This window comes from Somniosus microcephalus, chromosome 26 (assembly GCF_052327205.1).
Source record: "Somniosus microcephalus isolate GS21.2 chromosome 26, FLI_Smic_1.0, whole genome shotgun sequence".
Lineage (NCBI taxonomy): Eukaryota > Metazoa > Chordata > Chondrichthyes > Squaliformes > Somniosidae > Somniosus > Somniosus microcephalus.
This window is the reverse complement of record NC_141012.1, coordinates 40,277,582-40,299,227: the sequence shown is the minus strand read 5'-3', so window position 1 is coordinate 40,299,227 and position 21,646 is coordinate 40,277,582. Positions and strand designations below refer to the sequence as shown.

At 49.4% G+C, this 21,646-nt stretch overlaps 1 protein-coding gene across 6 annotated transcripts in view; it reads right to left on the bottom strand.

The window, feature by feature from the left end:
* Positions 1-274: 274 nt before the first annotated feature.
* The window catches only part of robo3 (roundabout, axon guidance receptor, homolog 3 (Drosophila)), a 594,316-nt gene continuing 572,944 nt past the window's right edge, over positions 275-21,646 (bottom strand). For all 6 annotated transcript variants that reach the window (XM_085968074.1, XM_085968069.1, XM_085968070.1 and 3 more), the window contains one exon: positions 275-1,028. In XM_085968074.1, the coding sequence (XP_085824200.1) occupies positions 1,017-1,028 (12 nt within the window). In that variant the 3' untranslated portion in view covers positions 275-1,016. The remainder of the gene's footprint in view (positions 1,029-21,646) is intronic.

Sequence of the window (21,646 nt, the reverse complement as noted above, 5' to 3'; positions counted from 1 at the left end):
CCTTTACCTCAGTGTCCGATATTCCAATTAACGCTCCCATCATGAGACACTCTAGTGGGAGTGTTAAACTGCAAAACCTACCTCTGCAATCCAGCCATCACCACCTTTCATTCAATATGTGAGAAAATCCAATTTAGAATGGACAAACCTCCAACCGAGAGACGTCTCCTTTTTATTTTATGTTCAGGCAACGGTCAGTTTCCTTCCTTGAGGATCAAACCTTATGTATATCTATATAACTCTAGATAAATAACCACTCATATTTAATCTAATGAACATTTGTACGAAATGTTTTTAATACAACAAAATATCAGGCTACATTCATTCTCATTAAAACTTTATACCAGCAGCCATTGCCCTTCCATCTCCGACTTCTCTTCAAACAGGATGGTCTCACAAAGTGGGCACTAACTAACGGCTTGTTCCAACGCATATTCACTTCAGTATTGCGGTCCGCTATCGAAGCATCATCTCGGCGCACAGACGGGAACATTCGAAGGACGTGCAGGCAGCGGTTACCCTGTCCAAGCAGTGGATGGGCAGCGGTGTTTTTCAAAGTAGCTGCCCTGCGGCCTACGGGATCTGATGGGCGGATCCAGAACGCGTTGTGCTTGTATTTTACAGAGTGCAAATATATATATTTTTTTTAGTTCAGTCTGTTAGACGGGTACTTGCTATTGAAAAAGATTGGCACATTCAGACAATAACCTTATAATATCCAACATTATCTTTTTTTTTTCATTTATAAATACGTTCACCAGAAGGCCAGGAAATGCTTAGAAACAAATGAAAACAAAAAAAATTCCCCAATTATTTACAAAGTTAACATGGATTTTCCTGATGTCCAGCGACATGTCATAAATTAAGTGTAAAACTTTTTTTCTCAGATTTCAAAATTTGAATTTTTTCATACAAGGCAAATCATTCTGTCGAGGTCGAGGGAGAGGAGAGTGGGAGATGCCTCTGCCAGAGACCTCACCGACTGCCTGGTTCTTCTGTACATTCCTGTCTTCAGCTCATCTCTTGTCCTGCAAACCCCAAAAAAACACATTATTAAACACCAACAGAATCTAGCACTACAGGATGATACCGGGGCTAAAGGGGTTAAATTATGAGGACAGGTTGCATAGACGAGGCTTGTACTCCCTCGAGTGTAGAAGATTAAGGTGTAATCTTATTGAGGTGTTTAAGACGATTAAAGGATTTGATAGGGTAGATAGAGAAATACTATTTCCTCTAATGGGAGAGTCCAGAATAAAGGGGCATAACCTTAAAATTAGAGCCAGGAAGCACTTCTTCACACCAAGGGTAGTGGAAATCTGGAACTCTCTCCCTAAGGAAAAATTAGCGTCCCCGCGCCGAAAATTGAGTGGTTGCGCCCCAAGAGGGAAGCGGGGCGTTACTGGAAATGCCCCGCATCCCTCTTGGGGCGCGGTGAGTCAATATTGCGGCGTTATGTGCCGCAGCGCCACACGCTGCGGCACATCGCGCCGCGGTATTGCAGGCCTTCCTCCCCTTCTTAAAGGGGAGGGGCCTTGTGCAACGCGACCTGGGGCCCAGCTGGGCCCCAGGGATCGGGAGTGCAGGCAAAAGAACCCGGCACTCAAGAGAAGTGCCGGGCTCTTGGAGCGCAGCCAGCTCTCCATGGGGGGGGGGGGGGGGGCGCATTTCAGGAGGTCTGGGACGGGAGCGCAGGCAGGTGCTGGCAGGCGGCCAGCAACAAAAATGGCCGTCCCGCACCTCACCTTTAAATTGCGCCTCCCCGGCCACAGGTAGGCCCCCCATACCCCGTCAGACATAGCGTCCGGCGGTAAGTCAGGGGGCGCTCCCGAAGATCGTGGCCGGGGCGTGAGCGAGACGCTGCGCACGCCAATGACGTCATCGCCAGCGGCGCAGCGCGCTACCGGTTAGCGTCACCACTAACCTCCCGCTGAATTTTGCGGGAGGCGTGGGCAGTGCCGCGCCCGGGCACTAGTTGCTTTGCGTCCCGTTAGCGCCCTCTTAAGGCGCTAACGGGAGGCGCAACCAACTGAATTTTTCCCCCATGGAACCAAGGCGGGTAAATTGAGTGAGACACAGATCAGCCATGATCTAACTGAATGGCGGAATAGGCTGGAGCAGCTGAATGGCCTCCTCCTGTTCCAATGTACACAGATTAAATGATCGCAGGTAGCTCAGCTGCTCCAAAGTTTCCATTTCATCAATGCCCCTATGGTCAGTGCTCCTCTGAAAGCTCATCTCCTGCTTGACCTAAGTTTCCAATATGCCATCTTCTGCCCGCTTCCTCTCCCCTGCATCTTCACTGCGTTGAAATCATGATGTTGCACTATTTTCTATTCTGACTCATTCTTTCTCAGGACCTCTAATTTGTTGAACTCCTCACCTCCCTCACTCTTCCCTTCCTCCAACAAACTACAGGCTTCTAAAACCCAAGCTAGGGGTCACCTACTCGCTTCTTCCTGATTTATCTCATCTTTTCTCCCACCCTTTTCAATCTTGGTGCATTACTGGTCTTGGCCTTCCCCTCAGCTTTGCAATAAAGAGAAGGGGGGAGAAATTCGGTATCGCCCCGCCTGGGGCGCTAGTATTGGCGGTGCGCAAAGTTTAGCACCAGGCGCAAATTATCGCCACCTCGAGCGATATTGGGTAGCTGCGTCCCTGAAGGTGATTGCGGCGCTAAATCAGGCGCTGCACGACAGTCTTAAGGCGCTAACGCGGCGGCGCGATGCAATATCTCCGCGGGCGGGCGTAGCGTAGGTGCTGTCAATTATCGAGTTCAGCCAGACATGCTGGCGCTGGCCAGCTCTTAAAGGGCGGTTCGATCATCATCTCCAGCCGCACCCTGCGCATCATAGGCCTCAAACTCGGCGGTAACCTACCTGTGGCGTCGAAAACTGCCTGAACATGGAGAGAACATAAGAACATAAGAACATAAGAAATAGGAGCAGGAGTAGGCCAATCGGCCCCTCGAGCCTGCTCCACCATTCAATAAGATCATGGCTGATCTGATCCTAACCTCAAATCTTCTATCACTCTGCATCCACCCGAACCCATGTGATCTCCCGGGAGAGGCGAAAAACCAGATAAAGACCCAATGGCCAATTTGGGAGAAAAAAATCTGGGAAATTCCTCTCCGACCCATCTAGGCGATCGAAATTCTTCCAGGAGATCACTCTGTCCCTATATTTTCTACAGTACTTACCTTCTGTAAAGGCGATCTCCACCCCAGCCAGGAACAGGAATAAAACCATCTCCTGAAATCTAACAGAATTAGAACACAGTAGGAGCAGAACCAGGCTACACGGCCCCTGGGCCCACTCCACTACCCACAGGGCCATGACCATTCCGAACCTAGACTCATGTCCAATTTCCTGCCCGCTCCCCGTAACCCTTAATTCCCTTTACTTCTAGGAAACTATCTATTTCTGTTTTAAATTTATTTAATGATGTAGCTTCCACAGCTTTCTGGGGCAGCAAATTCCACAAACCTACCACCCTCTGAGTGAAGAAGTTTCTCCTCATCTCAGTTTTGAATGAGCAGCCCCTTATTTTAAGATTATGCCCCCTAGTTCTAGTTTCACCCATCATTGGGAACATCCTCACCGCATCCACCCGATCAAGCCCCTTCACAATCTTATATGTTTCAATAAGATTGCCTCTCATTCTTCTGAACTCCAATGAGTAGAGTCCCAATCTACTCAACCTCTCCTCATATGACCACCCCCTCATCCCCGGGATTAACCGAGTGAACCTTCTTTGTACTGACTCGAGAGCAAGTATGTCTTTTCTTAAGTATGGACACCAAAACTGTATGCAGTATTCCAGGTGCGGCCTCACCAATACCTTGTACAACTGCAGCAATACCTCCCTGTTTTTATATTCCAACCCCCTAGCAATAAAAGCCAACATTCCATTGGCCTTCTTAATCACTTGCTGCACCTGCATACTAACTTTTTGAGTTTCGTGCACCAGGACCCCCAGATCCCTTTGTACTACAGTACTTTCCAGTTTCTTGCCATTAAGATAATAACTTGCTCTATGATTTTTCCTGCCAAAGTGCATAACCTCACACTTCCCAGAGGGCCAGGGAGAGAGCGCAGCGCTTCAGCGAGGGGGCATTGGATGCTCTGGTTGACGCGGTGGAGCGCAGGCGATCTGTACTCTACCCAGAGAATGGCAGGAGGCCTCAACACAGCGACTATCGCAGAGCTTGGAGGGAGGTTTCCAACGGAGTCACCTCCAGCAGCATGGTTCCCAGGACTCCTGTGCAATGCAGGAAGAAGTTCAACGACCTCACTCGGGTCGTCAGGGTGAGTGCCTTTTTCAGAATCATCTTCATCCCTCCATCTGGACCTCACTTTATGGCCAGAGGGTGTGCAAAGCCCCAATGGCCAGCTGTCATCCAGCACCCATGGCCCTTTCTGGAAACACACATGCACATTCAGCTCTGTGCATAATGTAAGGGCTCCTGGACCATGGGAGGCATGTCATCCCAGATCAGGGCAGCATAATGTAAGGGCTAATCGACTATGGGAGGCATGTCATCCCAGATCAGGGCAGCATAATGTAAGGGCTAATCGACTATGGGAGGCGTGTCATCCCAGATCAGGGCAGCATAATGTAAGGGCTAATCGACCATGGGAGGCATGTCATCCCAGATCAGGGCAGCATAATGTAAGGGTTAATCGACCATGGGAGGCATGTCATCCCAGATCAGGGCTGCAGGTTTCATCACACCCCGTCCTTTCTCTTGCAGGCCAAGCTGGCCCATAATAGAAGGCAACAGCATCGGACCGGAGGAGGCCGGCCTCACCTGCAGATCCTTACAGACCTGGAGGAGCGAGTCCATCGGATTGTGGCAAGCCGGATGATTGGCCCCGTCGCCTCGGGAGATGCCAACCCCATTGTGGACAGCAATGGTAAGGTCATCACCTTTTTGACCTCTCTCCTTCCACTTGTTCCCCACACCAGCATGCTTTTTCACTCTCGAGCCAATTCAGAGCATTGCAGCACTCATGCATCCCTTGCTGCCACCCTGTCCTTTCGCTAAAGCCACTCTTGAACCTCCCTGCTTTCAGATGCTGCATCACCAGCTCAGGAGGCGGGCCCTCAAGCTGCCAGTGCGAGTGACTCTGGAGGCGACGAGGAGGAAGAAGCCGGACCATCCATACCACCCTCAGGCGAGCCAGCCCATGTCCAGACTGGGGAGATGCCTGGAGGGGAGCGGGGGGGAATGGTCTGAGGAGGATGCAGCTCCAGGACCCAGCGGCCTGCAGCAACGCGAGGGGGGTAGGGAAGCTCGGGGGCCGTCTCCCTGGAGGGCGAGTCGGGCCGCGAGTGCTGCTGCACAGAGCGCAGAAGAGGTGCGTGCCCTCGCAGAAATGAGCGCCCAGGCTGGGCTGAGGCACACTGAGCTCATGGCTGCAGTGGCAAGGATGCCCGATTCCATTGAGACACTGGCAAGGAGTGTCCAGGACTTCGGCGCAGCACAGGCAAGGAGTGTGCAGGACTTCGGCGCAACACTGGCAAGGATTCTCCAGGACTTCGGCGAAGCACTGGCACCTGCCACGCAAGTGCTGAGTGCTGCCACGCAGTCAGTGGCTGGTCTCATGCAGACGTAGATTGAGGCCACGCGAACACTGACTGCTGCCACCCTCGCTGGATCGGGCAGGATTCCCCGGGGCCCTTGCCGCGCCACAGCAGGCCAGCAATCTGTGCACCAGCCGATTGCTGCGCATGCTGCGGTGCTGCCCCGTCAGAGTGCCAGTGTGTCGGCCGACCAGGGAGCTGCTGTCCGCTCTCAGGATGACAGCATTCCTGATGCCACCACTGTCACTTCTCCACTGCAGCTGCTACCACCTGTAGGACAGACTGCTTCCGCCCATGCGGAGTTGGAGCATCAGCAGCCGGGCCCTCCAGGCCCAGAGCTGGTCCAGGCCGTACCTCAAGGGCATCTGCGGTCTCAGTTTCGGACAGTCAGCAGGCCTCCCCCAGCCTTGCTGCAGCCACTGGGGTCCCATTACGGAGGAGCTGCAGGGCGGGAAGGGGGCAATTCCGCAAGGGAAGCAGATCACCATCGAGGGGCAAAAAGTAGGAGGTGCTGCTAAATTATGTTATTTCTTTCATTCAAGGCCGAGGATGCTGGTCTGAATGTTGGTTATGTTTTGGACATTGTCTCCAGGGTGTGAGAGCCAGTTATGTTTTGGACATTGTCTCCAGGGTGTGAGAGCCAGTTATGTGGCAGTCTGTTTGTTTTGGTGTTTGTTTCCATTGCTTTGTCATGCGGGAAGGATACACAGTTTGTTAAATAAAGAAGTTTATTTATTCACAATGTCCATGTCTGTTCTTTGCACAAATTGTTGCCTTGACCGGCTTAGGGGTAGCAGAACGGTTCCATTCATGTTCTTGGAATGGCAGCAAGCATTCCCTGAGAGGGGCCTAGAAGCGACTTGCTATAAGCCTCTGACGGACGGCCCTTGCAGTTTGTGCCTCCCTCCCGTCTTGGTGCTGCTGCTCCTCCTCCTCCTCCTCCTCCTCTGCTGGTGCTTCAATGTCTGGTGGCATTGGCTGGGTCCTGAGGATTGCCAGGTTATGCAGCATGCAACACACAACCACGAAGTGGGAGACTCGCTCAGGTGAGTAGTGAAGGGCTCCTCCGGAATGGTCCAGACAGCAGAACCGTTGCTTCAGCACGCCGATTGTGTGCTCAATAATGTTCCTGGTCGCTTGATGGCTTGCATTGTAGCGTTCTTCAGCAGGGGTGCTGGGCGAACGGAGCGGGGTCAGCAGCCAGGGGCACAGAGGATAGCCCTTGTCCCCGAGAAGCCAGCCTCCTGGGTGAGCCGGGGCCTCGAAAATGTCTGCCACAGAAGTCTGGCGCAGGATGAAGGCGTCGAGGCTGCTGCCTGGAAAGTGGGCATTGACAGCGAGTATCAGCTGTCGGTGGTCACAGACCAGCTGCACATTCAAAGAATGGAACCCTTTTCGGTTGTGGAAATCCTCCGAATTCTCTAGAGGCGCCCGCAAAGCCACATGCGTGCAGTCAATGCGCCCTGCACCATGGGGAAGCCCGCTATCCTTGCGAAGCCCTCTGCGCGCTCTCGCTGCTTGTCCGGGGTCATTGGGAAGGAGATGTACTGCTGTCTCCTTTTAAAGAGGGCATTAGTCACTTGACGGATGCAGCAATGCACCACGAACTGTGAGATGTTGGCAATGTCCCCAGCAGCGGCCTGAAAGGAGCCGCTGGCACAGAAGTTTAGAGCCACAGTGATCTTCACAGCCACCGACAGAGATGTCCTGCACCTTAGTTGAGGCTGCAGATCTGGCTGAAGCAGGTGGCAAAGCTCAGTGACCACCTCCTTACTGAAGCACAGCCTTCGGAAACACTGCTCCTCCGACATGTTGATATATGAAAACTGTTGGCGGAATAACCTGGCAGCGTAAGGTCTCGTGTGCCGACGTCTGTTGGCCCTCCTCTGTCTGGCCATGCCTGCCATTCTATCCCTGCATCTCTGTGCCCTGTCAATATGATTGAGAAGGACGACGTTCCCATCCAATGCAGCCCCCATAGTAAGTGCGCACTGAAAGTTATGCCAGTTGAGAAGCTTACCAACTGCAAAGTTATGTTCAGAAGGCTAAAGTTCCTCAGCCAGCGCTGGCTCACTGCAGAAATGGCTCTCCATTTGTCTCTGAGCAACTCTCTCTCTCTCTCTCTCTCACAGAAGGTGTGGTCCAAAAATGGCTACCACTGATAATCCAGGACGAGTCCCCTTTAAATAGTGCCCCCCCAGCCCGACAGCGACTGGGAAACGTTCAAGGTAACCTGCCCTTGTTAGTGCCAGGCGGAACAGAGGGGGGCGCCACTGAATTTCTGGTCCGGGGCGCCCCAAGGGCGTTGCACACTGAAATGACGTCATGATCTGCATGCGCCGGTGAGCGGGCGCTGCGGTTTAGCGCCGGCGCTAAATGTCCGCTCAATTTGGGAAGAGGCGCAGGGTTCGCTGCGCCCGGGTGCTAGTTGGTTAGCGCCCCACTTCTCGACCTCTTTAGGCGCTAATGGGTGGCGCAACCAACCGAATTTTTCCCCCAAAAGGTCTCTTAATTCTTGCAACAAGCCCTTTCAAGGGAGTCTTACAACAAGGAATCAAACCTATTAATAAATACAATAGCAAAATACTGCAGATGCTGGAAATCTGAAATAACAACAGAAAATGCTGGAAATACTCAGCAGGCCAGGCAACATCCGTTGGAAGAGAAACAGAGTTAACGTTAACTCTGTTTCTCTCAATTAGTAAATAGGTGGATTTTAATACCTTTTAATTTTTTCCACCTATGTTATAACCTATTGTAAGATTATGAAGTGTACGTTTAACTGGAACTAAATTGGAGAGCATTTAGCAAATGAATAGCAATACATTTTATCAGACAATTGAAAGTTCTGTATCTGACACATGGGTCAAAGGGCTGAGATAGCACTAGCATGCAAAGCTTGTGAATTTTATCCAACAGACTTATATTTGTCCCCTGGGGCAGAGTGCTTCGGGGGGCCAAATTCGGTTACACCCCGTTTGGGGGCGGTAACCGAATTATCGCCGGGGATTTAGCATCTGGTGCGGAAGTACCGCCCCAGCAGCGCTCCGCCGAATTTCTCGGGAGCCCGCCCAGGCGATAAGCCCTTTGCGCCCCATTAGCGCCCCCCGGAGTCGCTAATGGCAGGCGCAAAAGAGCCAAATTTCGCAGCCTCTGTCTGCTAACCACAATTATGACACAAAGATCATCTTTTGTCTGTGTGCTGCAGGCTGAGTGGAAGTATGTGTCTGAGTGAAGGGTGGGTGTGATTGGAAGGATGGGAGTGAATGGAAGGGTGGGAGTGAATGGAAGGATGGGAGTGAATGGAAGGGTGGGAGTGAATGGAAGGATGGGAATGAATGGAAGGATGGGAGTGAATGGAAGGGTGGGAGTGAATGGAAGGGTGGGAGTGAATGGAAGGGTGGGAGTGAATGGAAGGGTGGGAGTGAATGGAAGGGTGGGAGTGAATGGAAGGGTGGGAGTGAATGGAAGGATGGGAATGAATGGAAGGATGGGAGTGAATGGAAGGATGGGAGTGAATGGAAGGATGGGAGTGAATGGAAGGATGGGAGTGAATGGAAGGATGGGAGTGAATGGAAGGATGGGAGTGAATGGAAGGATGGGAGTGAATGGAAGGATGGGAGTGAATGGAAGGATGGGAGTGAATGGAAGGATGGGAGTGAATGGAAGGATGGGAGTGAATGGAAGGATGGGAGTGAATGGAAGGATGGGAGTGAATGGAAGGATGGGAATGAATGGAAGGATGGGAATGAATGGAAGGATGGGAGTGAATGGAAGGATGGGAATGAATGGAAGGATGGGTGTGAATGGAAGGATGGTGTGAATGGAAGGATGGTGTGAATGGAAGGATGGGAATGAATGGAAGGATTGGAGTGAATGGAAGGATGTTAATGGCAGAGTGAGCGTGAATGAGCCTAAGAACATAGTAACAGGAGCAGGCCATTCAGCACCTTAAGCCTGTTCTGGTACTCAATGAGATCATGGCTGATCTGTATCCTAACTCCATATACCCAGCTTGACTCCATGGCCTAGAAATTCAGTAATGCGCTGCAAGCTTTGCGCCCAGTTACCGCCTAAAGAGGGCTTCTGCGCCAGTAGAGGAGGTTGCGCTGATATTGAGCTCGGCGGTAATGGCGGCGGTAGCCGGTAGCACTGCGCCGGCACCAATGACGTCATCGGTGTGCGCAGTGCCCCGTTTCCGCCCCGATGCCGGCCCGACCCCCATATTCAGTTGCCGCCGCCTCCTCCGTGGCAGCCGCTACTAACATCCGGAGACCAGGGCCTTACTGCAGCCTTAGTGGGGTGCATAAAGGTGGAGGTGCAGCCGGCCGCTTTTTCGGCGGCCGCCTGCCCACACCTCCTTCCCCGGCCTCCTCCACCACCCCCCCCGCGGCATTGCCGGTTGCTTTCCGCGAGCCCGGCACTTCTCCGTGGTGCCGGGCTCATTTGCCGGCACAATCCAGCGGCGATCTCCCCGTTGCAGGCACCTCCACCTTAAGAGAAGGAGGAGGCCTGCAGTACCGCAGCCTGCCGCACCACATCGGGTGGCGCAGCGGCACCTAGAGCGCTGAAATTCAGTTTCAGCGCCCCAAGCGGGGGCGGGCACACCCTGGAATAGCGCCCGGTTCCGACTTGGGGCGGAAAAAGTGAATATCTGACGGTCGCACATGGCTCCGCGCCCAGCGCTAACTTTTGGCCGTTAGCCAGCTGGCGGGGCCATAGTGAATTTCTAGGCCCATGTCCCTTAATACCCTTGGTTGGCAAAAATCTATCAATCTCAGATTTAAAGTTATTAATTGCTTTTTGTGGGAGAGAGTTCCACACTTCTATCACTTTTTGTGTGAAGAAGTGTTTCCTGGCTTCTCTCAATGGCCTGGCTCTGATTTCCAGGTTATGTCCCCTTGTCCTAGACTCCCCCACCAGCGGAAAAAGTTTCTCTCCATCTACCCGATCAATTCCTTTCAAAATCCTAAAAACTGCAATCTAATCATCCCTTAACCGTCTATATTCCAGGGAATACAAGCCGAGTTTATGTAATCTATTCCCATAATATAACCCTTGGAGCCCTGGTAACATTCTGGTGAATGATAGCAAAATACTGCAGATGTTGGAAATCCGAAATAACAACAGAAAATGCTGGATAAACTCAGCAGGTCAGGCAACATCCATGGAGAGAAATTCGAGTTGACGTTTCGGGTCGAACCCTTCTTCAAAACTGGAAAGAAAAGAAAATAGATCGAAGGCAGGGCTGCGATCAGACAAAAGAAGTGAAAGAAACAAAAGAAGTGAAAGAGACAATAAAAGGTATTAGAAGCCAGACAAGATGGTAATAGGCTGAGATTAGGTGTAAAGTGTACTGGCAGGGCAAGAGATAGCTGCCAGGTGTGAGAGAGAAACAAAAGGAAAAGGGTGGGGGGGAAAGGAGTGGAAAAATTACAAGAAAAAATGTAATAGGGGCCGAGGTTATGATCTGAAATTGTTGAACTCGACATTCTGGTGAATCTGTGCTGCCCTCCTTCCAAGGCCAATATATCCTTGCTAAGGTGCAGTGCCCAGAACTGCTCACAGTGCTCCAGATGTGGTCTAATCAGGGCTTTGTATAGTTGTAGAAAAATGTCTTTCCCTTTATATTCGAGCCCTCTAGATATAAAGGCTAACATTCCATTAGCCTTTTTGATTATTTTTTGTACCACTACATTTTAGTGATCTGTGTACATCGATCTCTAAATCTCTTTGGACCGCCACTGTGCCTAGCATTTCACTATTTAAACAATATTCAGATCTATCCATTTTTGGTTCAAAATGGATGACATTACACTTACCTGTGTTGAAATCTGTCAGGGAATGTATATTAAGAACAGAGTGACGGCGCACTTAGAGAAATTTGAGCTGATTAGAGAGAGCCAACATGGGTTTGTAACAGATGGTGTATCTAACAAACCTAATTGAACTTTTTGAGGAAGTAACTAAAGTAGTAGATGGGGGAATGTCTATGGATGTAGTTTATATGGACTTCCAGAAGGCATTTGACAAGGTTCCACATAAGAGACTGTTAACTAAAATTAAAGCCCGTGCAATTGAAGGCAAATTATTGGCCTGGTTTGGAGACTGGTTAGGCGGTAGAAGACAGAGTAGGGATAATGGGTATGTACTAAAATTGGAAGAAGTGACTAGTGGTGCCCCACAAAGATCTGTGCTGGGGACTCAACTGATCACTGTATTTATTAATTACTAAGATAACACTATAGAGAGCTATATATCTAAATTTGCCGATGACACAAAGGTAGATGGCATAATAAGCAGTGTGGACGGAAGGATGGCTCTGAATGGAAGGATGGTGTGAATGGAAGGATGGGAGTGAATGGAAGGATGGGAGTGAATGGAAGGATGGGAGTGAATGGAAGGATGGGAGTGAATGGAAGGATGGTGTGAATGGAAGGATGGGTGTGAATGGAAGGATGGTGTGAATGGAAGGATGGGTGTGAATGGCAGGATGGTGTGAATGGAAGGATGGTGTGAATGGAAGGATGGGAGTGAATGGAAGGATGGGAGTGAATGGAAGGATGGGAGTGAATGGAAGGATGGTGTGAATGGAAGGATGGGAGTGAATGGAAGGATGGGAGTGAATGGAAGGATGGGAGTGAATGGAAGGATGGGAGTGAATGGAAGGGTGGGAGTGAATGGAAGGGTGGGAGTGAATGGAAGGGTGGGAGTGAATGGAAGGATGGGAGTGAATGGAAGGATGGGAGTGAATGGAAGGATGGGAGTGAATGGAAGGGTGGGAGTGAATGGAAGGGTGGGAGTGAATGGAAGGGTGGGAGTGAATGGAAGGATGGAGTGAATGGAAGGATGGTGTGAATGGAAGGATGGTGTGAATGGAAGGATGGTGTGAATGGAAGGATGGTGTGAATGGAAGGATGGTGTGAATGGAAGGATGGGAGTGAAGGGAAGGATGGGAGTGAATGGAAGGATGGTGTGAATGGAAGGATGGGAGTGAATGGAAGGATGGTGTGAATGGAAGGATGGGAGTGAATGGAAGGATGGTGTGAATGGAAGGGTGGTGTGAATGGAAGGATGGTGTGAATGGAAGGATGGTGTGAATGGAAGGATGAGAGTGAATGGAAGGATGAGAGTGAATGGAAGGATGGGAGTGAATGGAAGGATGGGAGTGAATGGAAGGATGGGAGGGAATGGAAGGATGGGAGTGAATGGAAGGATGGGAGTGAAGGGAAGGATGGGAGTGAATGGAAGGATGGTGTGAATGGAAGGATGGTGTGAATGGAAGGATGGTGTGAATGGAAGGATGGTGTGAATGGAAGGATGGTGTGAATGGAAGGATGGTGTGAATGGAAGGATGGTGTGAATGGAAGGATGGGAGTGAATGGAAGGATGGGAGTGAATGGAAGGATGGGAGTGAATGGAAGGATGGGAGGGAATGGAAGGATGGGAGTGAATGGAAGGATGGTGTGAATGGAAGGATGGGAGTGAATGGAAGGATGGGAGTGAAGGGAAGGATGGGAGTGAAGGGAAGGATGGTGTGAATGGAAGGATGGGAGTGAATGGAAGGATGGTGTGAATGGAAGGATGGTGTGAATGGAAGGATGGGAGTGAATGGAAGGATAGATCTGCAACTTCTTTCTTTGGCTTTGCCTATAGTACTTCTTAGCAACTGTACACAGCAACACTGTTCATTCCTATTGTATGACCAGAGTCCCAATAAACCTGAGGGAAGAATTAATATAGAAATCTCTGGGTCTGGCATTTGATGAGATCTACAAGTTTGAAACTTGCTTTTGAGCATGTGTGGGGTTCTGGCAGTGAATGAATTGGTGTGCGATTCAGTAAAATATTTAAAGAGCACCATCATTTCAATCTGGACAACAGTACTATACTGTCAAGTTTGGCTCAATGAATAGCATTCTGGCCTCTTGAGGCTGAAGGTCGTGGGTTCAAGCCCTGTTCCAGGAACTTGAGCACATAATCTAGGCTCGCACTTCAGTGCAGTACTGAAGAAGAGCCGTGTTGTCAGAGGGGCCATCTTTTGAATGAGATGTTAAACTGAGGACCCATCTGCCTCTTCTGGTGGGTGTAAAAGATCCTATGGTAGCATTGAGGAAGAGCCGGGGAGTTCTCCTCAAGTATCCCTCAACCAACACCACTAAAAACAGATTAACTGGTTATTATCTCATTGCTGTTTGTGGAAACTTGCTGTGCGCAAAGTTGTTGCTGTGCTTGCCTACATAACAACAATGACTACAATTCAACAGTAATTCACTGTACTTTGGGATGTCCTGGGGTCTATATAAATGCAAGTACTTTCTATCTTGCAGTTGGTCTCAGTATTCATGAATAGGGAAGGGAACATAAAATGCGTCAGAATTCCTGCCTCTGATCGCTATCTAACGAGAGTGCACATGTGTGGATGTAAGGATTAGGTTCAGGTGTGATGTTGCCGCTGTCTGAATAACTTGTCAACAGCCAGCCACCTAGGCCTCCCAGCTTCCCTTAATCCCACTGATTTTTCTGGCAGATCTGGGTTGGGCAGAGATGGAATGCTCTTCAGGGATGCATTCCGCTGTTTCCCACCTCTCTGCCAATTTCTGGGAGTGTAAAGAGAGAGAGGGGGAGAGAGAAAAAGAGAGTGGATTATATGAGAATGTAACCACTTATGTAATGTGGCCAGTCTATTTTTTGTTAAATTGTAAAAAACCAGATGGAGAACACCAGCAAGGTTGAAAAGAACTGGAGAGACGATGCGCTAAATCAAGAGCCAGTGAGCGGGAGACACCAAGCTTGGCCTTTAGAATCTTGTAGAATGTAGGAAGAAGTAATAACTAAGGGAGGTAGGGAGTGTTGGGGTCCTGGTAGAGAATGAGTTACAATAGCAGACGGTATTGAAGACTCTTGATTTCAACACAGTGAAGATGCAGGATGAAAACATGCAGCGTGTTGTATATGGAGCTTAGGAGCAACAATCCAGGAGAGGTCAGAGGACAACTGACCACAGTATCATTGAGACAGAGCGAAGAAGGGCTGCGACAGCGAGAGAGGTGTTGGCAGCTACAGAGGGCAAGTTTTATGATAACGTGTCATTGCTTATACAGGAAACTTTCGATTTACCGGCACCTAAATAACCGGAAATCTCGGTTAACCGGCAAAATTCAGGAGTAGGTTCAGGTAACTTTTATTACTTTTTTTACTCCATTTGTTGCTGTGCAAGGGTGTGGCTGCAGCTGTTGCTAAGCTACAGAGACGCTTGCAACTTGTGCCCATTGTTCTGAAGCAACAGGGTTTGTTGCTTTATACGGAGCTCTCAGCTCCGTATCTTTTACTATAGCGTTCGGTTATCCGGAATTTTTGATGAACTGACACCACGTCGGTCCCGTCCGTGCCGGATAAAAGAAAGTTTCCTGTAAACTATATTCCAGGACTCCCCCAATCTTCTCCATTCATACTCAGTAGGAGAGGCTTTATGCAGCTGATCCACGGGGCAGTGGTGAAAGGGGTATAATATCAGCGAGTTTTCTTATTTGAAGTGTAACAGTTGATTGAACATTTGTCTCGCTGTGAAAGAACGGACTTCAACTCCTGAACTTTTGAGTCAATCAATTTTGTGGCTGTCACTCCCCCACTGAACGTTTATTACATTGAGTAAAACAGAACGGCAATTTGTCAGGGGGATTTGCAGCCCAGCGCTCTTAAACTTGCAACACTGTACCTCCTCCATGGCCCCTTCGCCACCCCCGCAAACATACAAGAACTTGGCATACAGCTTCTGGGAGGCGGCTACTGTCATTGGATCCCCACGACACCTGCTCACAAACCAGGAACCCTGGTTCTCAGTGGGGTGGGGTGGGGGGGGGGCAGAGGGAGGGGGTGTGATTACAGGCTTAAATAAATCCTTTAAAGATGTCTGTTATGCATTGAAAAAATAAAATTTTGTTACAGCAACAGTTTCCCACGGGAGACCCAAAAAATAAGAACAGGTTTCCTTGGATGCATTAGGCGATCGAGTTGCATCACCTCTGATATTTGATTCCGTTTCACATTTTTCTAATATTCTGACCTTAGGCAGTGAAGGAAAAATGCAGCCACAGCACACACTTTGAAGTCTATCCTTATGTATGTAATTCATATATTAAAAGCATGTTCAATTCATTAGACTTCAAGATAGCTTAATACAATCTTTTCCCCTTTAGGGTATGATCTGTCTGCAAAGAAATAGGAGACATTTATCATACACACAGACGCTGCAGGGTGCAGACTGAACGGAATATAACGGACTGGATGTTTTTAGAGAAAGTGAATAAATTAATATACAATAATTTCTCAAATGATTATGATTGGCTGTTGGGTTTGGCAAGCTTTTAGCTGCAGAAAAATAATATTTTTGACAGATTAATTCCTGCTATTTATAACTGAGGCCGAGAAGGCCACAAAAGCCTAGCTACTAACAATGACGGAAATCATTAACATTTGAGCAGATCTGAACATAAACGCATTGCCAGGGGTTTCAGGAACCTTATAAGTGAGCAATATGCATTAAATTTATCTCGGTGTACTTATAAAATTCTGACAGGACTGGACAGACTAGATGCAGGAAGGATGTTCCCGATGGTCGGGGAGTCCAGAACCAGGGGTCACAGTCTAAGGATAAGGGGTAGGCCATTTAGGACAGAAATGAGGAGGAATTTCTTCACCCAGAGAGTGGTGAACCTGTGGAAGTCTCTACCACAGAAGGCAGTAGAGGCCAATTCATTAAATATATTCAAGAAGGAGTTGGATATATTTCTTAAGGCTAAAGGGATCCAGGGGTATGGGGAGAAAGCAGGGGCCGGGTACTGAATTTGGATGATCAGCCATGATCGCATTGAATGGCGAAGCAGGCTCGAGGGGCTGAATGGCCTACTCCTGCTCCTATCTTCTATGTTTCTATGTCCTGTGACAGTGTCTACACATGCCCTCACAGTGGCCCCAGCAATGCCAAGCAACCCTGTCCAAAAAAGTTTATTACAAGAATTGTGGCCAATTTGGTCTGTTTCCTGCAGCATTCTATGTTCCTGAAAGGGCTATTTTCTGTCGGCACATGGTGAAAATTTAGCGATGAATTTCTTGCAGGCAATCAAGAAACTCCTAATGACGTGAAGTCTTTAGAAAGCCTGTGAGAACATTCTAGTAGATGCACAGACAGCAGGATTAGGATTAGTTGCTTAGCCCAGGGGAAAATCGGACTAAATTCCTTTGCTGGTGATCAGGCTAGCAATGCTCCTACATTCTGCCTGTGATTGTGATCTGTCACCCTCTCTCTTCAAGATGAGATTTTAAAAAATTGTTCTCAGGATGTGGGCAATGTGGGAATGACCACTTTTATTGCCCTGACAAGGCGGTGCTGGGCCTTCTTCTCGATCCGCTATAGTCCTTGTGGTGATGGTGCTCCCATGATAGTGATAGGGAGGGAATTTCAGGATATTGACTTAGTGACGATGAAGAACAGAGATATATGTCTAAGTCAGGATGATATATGACTTGGAGGGGAACTTGGAAGTGATGGCGTTCCGTCGACTTTGAGGCTCTTGTCCTTCTTGGGTGTAGAAGCCGCAGGGGAGGGAGGTGCTGTCAAACTAACCTTGGTGAGTCACTGCAGTGCATCCTGTAGATTGAACATACTGCAGCCACAGTGCGCTGGTGATGGAAGGGGTGGATATTGAGCCTATGGAACCCAGTGTCTTTCTTAGGTGGACGTAAAAGATCCCTTGGCACTATTTCGAAGAAGAGCAGAGGAGTTCTCCCTGATGCCCTGGCCAATATTTATCCCTCAACCAATGTCACTAAAACAAATAATCTGCTCATTATCACATTGCTGTTTGTGGGAGCTTGCTGTGCGCAAGTTAGCTGCCGCATTTCCTACATAACAACAGTGACTACACTTCAAGGAGTACTTCATTGGCTGTAAAACACTTTGGGACACCCAGTGGTCGTGAAAGGTGCTATATGAATGCAAGCCCTTTTTTTCTTTAACGCCACCTGTGGAAATCTCCCTCACTGACGTTACCTCAGCCCCAAACAGTCACTTGTAAAAGCGTGATTTCAGTCACAACTCAATAAACCCAGGTTCCTGATGAATGCTGCCAGTGGTTTGCACACCCCTCCCCCACACCGGCCTGGATGTATAAAGACGTGCTTTGGTACAATAACTGATGGGCAGCACTGGGTTATAGGCAATGAATTCAACCACAGATGTCATTCTAATCTTGAACAACCAGTGCACTGCCTGGGATGCTAGCGTCCAACGAACTCCAGTTGGGTTGTTTGATTTGCCTCGGATATTGATGAGATACTCAGAACTGATGTGATATTTGACCCGTTCCCTGGTTCTGTCTGGGGTAAGACACCTCACTTTGATGGTCCCCATGTCTTTGTAAGAACAAGGCATATGTTACAATTTGAAAATTGTGGATAATTCAGGCAACGAGTTGTGAATCTTTGGACTTCCCTACCCCAGAGGGCTGTGGATGCTCAGTTATTGAGTATATTCAAAGCCGAGATCGATAGATTGTTGGAGTCTAAGGTAACCAAGGGATATGGGAATCGGGCGGGAAAGTGGAGTTAGAATCATACAGTGGTTACAGCACGGAAGAAGGCCATTTGGTCTGTTGAGCTCGTGCCGGCTCGCTGCAAGAGCACTTCAGCTAGTCCCACTCCCCCGCCCTTTCCCCGTAGCCCTGCAAATTCCTTTCCTTCAGATACTTAGCCAACTCCCTTTTGAAAGTCGTGATTGAATCCACCACCCTTTCAGGCAGGGCATTCCAGATCCTAACCACTCGCTGCATAAAAAGTTTTTTCTTACGTCGCCTTTGGTTCTTTTGCCAATCACCTTAAATCTGTGTCCTCTGGTTCTCGACCCTTCCGCCAATGGGAACAGTGTCTCTCTATCTACTCTGTCCAGACTGCTCATGATTTTGAACACCTCTATCAAATCTCCTTTCACTCTTCTCTGCTCCAAGGAGAACAACCCCGGCTTCTCCAGTCTATCAACATAACTGAAGTCCCTCATTCCTGGAATCATTCTCGTAAGTCTATTCTGCACCCTCTCTAAGGCCTTCACATACTTCCTAAAGTGCGGTGCCCAGAATTCAGTACTCCAGCTGGGGCCGAACCAGTATTTTAGACACGATCATCATAATTTCCACACTTTTGTACTCTATACCTTTATTCATGAAGCCCAGGATCCCGTAAGCCTTTTTAATTGCTTTCTCAACCTGCCCTGCCACCTTCAACGGTTTGTGCACACATACCCCCAGGTCTCTCTGTTTCTGCACCCCCTTCAGGATTGTACCCTTTAGTTTATATGTCCTCTCCTCATTCTTTCTACCAAAATGTAGGTAGAAGATCAGCCATGATCTTATTGAATGGCGGAGCAGGCTCGAAGGGCCGAATGGCCTACTCCTGCTCCTATTTCTTATGTTCTTATGAGGTGACATCAGACCTCCAGGTAGCCCAACATCAGAAGGTGACGTTAGAGGTTTAAATATTAACTAGCTGCAGACACATTGTGGCCTAGAAATTCCATTGCACCGGTAAATGGGTGCTCATTGGGCAGGGTGCATGGTACACCCGCCTGTTCACGTGATCCCAGGCAGCATGTTAACTTGGTGCAGGGACCTCAGTATAACGAGTCAGGAATGCAGCCAACACTACCTGCGCTATTCACTGGCTGCACCCCTGTTAGGTGGGCCAGAAATTGGGGGTCTCTGATGCCACTTAAAGCTTTAAAGGGGAGGTGCATTCTAGCTGCAGTTAGGAGGAAACCTTGTCAAAGGGCTAAAATGGCTGCAAGAGCTCCTGATAGGGTACTCAGATCCTCCGATGCCACGCTGGAGGTCCGGGGCTAGGTGGTGGATGGGAGGAGGGAGATCCTGTTCCCCACCGCCCATCCCCCCTCACCCCCAGGGGGCAAAAACACCACCAGGAAACACCTTCGTCACCAGAGGTGGCAGGGAAGAGGTCGCCGAGGAGGTCAATGCCAGGAGCTTAGCTCCCAGGATGTGGCTGCAACTCCACAAAAAGTTTAATGACCTCACCAGTGTTGTCAAGGTAAGAATAGTGCTCTCTTACTCTCTGCTTGCACCTCCACCACCTCCAGCCTCACTATTCACAATACTCCCCTCCCCCACTTCCCGTCACTCTCCTGCAATCACTGCACCACACTTCACTACATCTCCCACTCCTCATACTGACATACACACCACGACTGCAACCCTCACTTCGTCACATCTCACGTCTTGCACTCTGCATACCAGCTATTCAACCATAACAAACATTCTCTAAGCACCTCATGGGGCCGTCACTAATATATTCCCTGCTTTTTTGCAGGAAAAAGGTCGCGCACAACCTGAGACAGAAAGCTGCCGCCGGAGGAGGACGAGCCTGCCTGCACATCCCCACCTCCATGGAAGAAAGCATGCTGGCCATCACAGGCAGGGGAGAGGCACGGCCGTAGTGAGTGGATGAGACGTCGCACAGGGCTTCTTCATACCGCAGCCTCTTTTACCCTCCTTACTGTTAGCTCACCATACACACGCTGCATGACAAACTGCAGGAAGAGGAGGTCAGCCTTGCTGAAGGTGCACCACCAATCGATCTGACCCTAGCAAGTACCAACTACCTGAACAAACAGATGGGTGGGGGGCAGGGAGGGGGCGGGATTTGATTTAATGCCTCACCTGGAGGACAACTCTGACAATGCAGCACTCCCGTAGCACTGCAACTGAAGAGTTAGCCTAGATTACGTGCTCGGGCCCTGGAGTTCACCACCGCCTGACTCAGAATGCCACCAGCTGAGCCAAGCTGACAGATTTATCAATGTCGCGTGTGACAGAGTGCAGCTTGAAACAATGACACGAAATGTGTAACATGAAACGACGGCCATAGGCACCAAAACACCACCCTTCGCCCTCTGATGGAAAGCAAAAAACCATTTCAGATTACTGAGATAAAGCCTGATGCCTGAAGCCCAGTCCATCTCAGCTTAGCGTCTCTGCCAGGTATCTGAGTTGAAGGCTGCCTCCAGGACACTCGAAAAGTACAACACCTCGCAAAGGCCCAAAGTCATCCTGGGTCAGTGTACAACACCTGGAACAGCCGAGACAGTTTCCATTAGCGAGTGGCGTCACATCGGGTGGGAGGAGGCTTGTGTGGAGCATGAACCCCAGCAAGGGCCTGTTGGGCCGAATGGCCTGTTTCTGTGCTGCAAATACCTTGTATTAGTTGTACCCTCAGTACTCTTTCGAAAGAATTGAAGTTGCTTGGAGAGAGAGGTTTTATTCCCCAGATCCTCTGATGAAATTGCATTGGAGTTCATGTTGCTTAATTTTATTCTTAAGTGTCTTTATTTATTTTGTTGATCATATACACAACAAAGATGCTCCCAGGCAAATGAAGCAGTGGGGGAGAAATTCCCCTAGAGGACCGTTTGGGGCACTAAGTGAAAAATGTTTGGAAAGTTAGTGCCTTTAAGTTGCGCCCCGCGAGCGTCCGGCCTCACAGTTCGCGACCCCTGCAGCGGTCGGTAACATCGCCCGGTGCTGCCGCGGGGCACAAGTGCGAATTTTTTTCCCGAGGCACTGCGCCCAGAGATGACGTCATGATCTCCGGGCGCAGAAGATCAGGGTGATACCCGGTAGCGCCGCCGCTAACCTCCCGCGGAATTTTGCAGGAGGCGCGGTTATCGCCTTGGGGGGGTGGGGGTGGGCGCGAAAAGCTATTTGCGCCCCATTAGCACCTCCCACCGGAGGCACAAACGAGGGGAATTTTGCCCCCGGTGCATCTCATTAGGCCATGCGATTTATTGAGCCTGCCAGTTGCATTCATGTTCACTGTTGCTAGAGGTTGAGCAATAAGTGGGAAGGCTTTGTTACAAAGTACAGAGGGGAGTCATGTTCAACAATGCCCCTGAAGAGTTATGCTAATCCAATGCTATGAGTCACCATGCTTTGGAGCCTGGATTCAAATCCAGCCAAGACTATTGGGGTGACAGTCCCTTCTGTCTGCTGGCTGC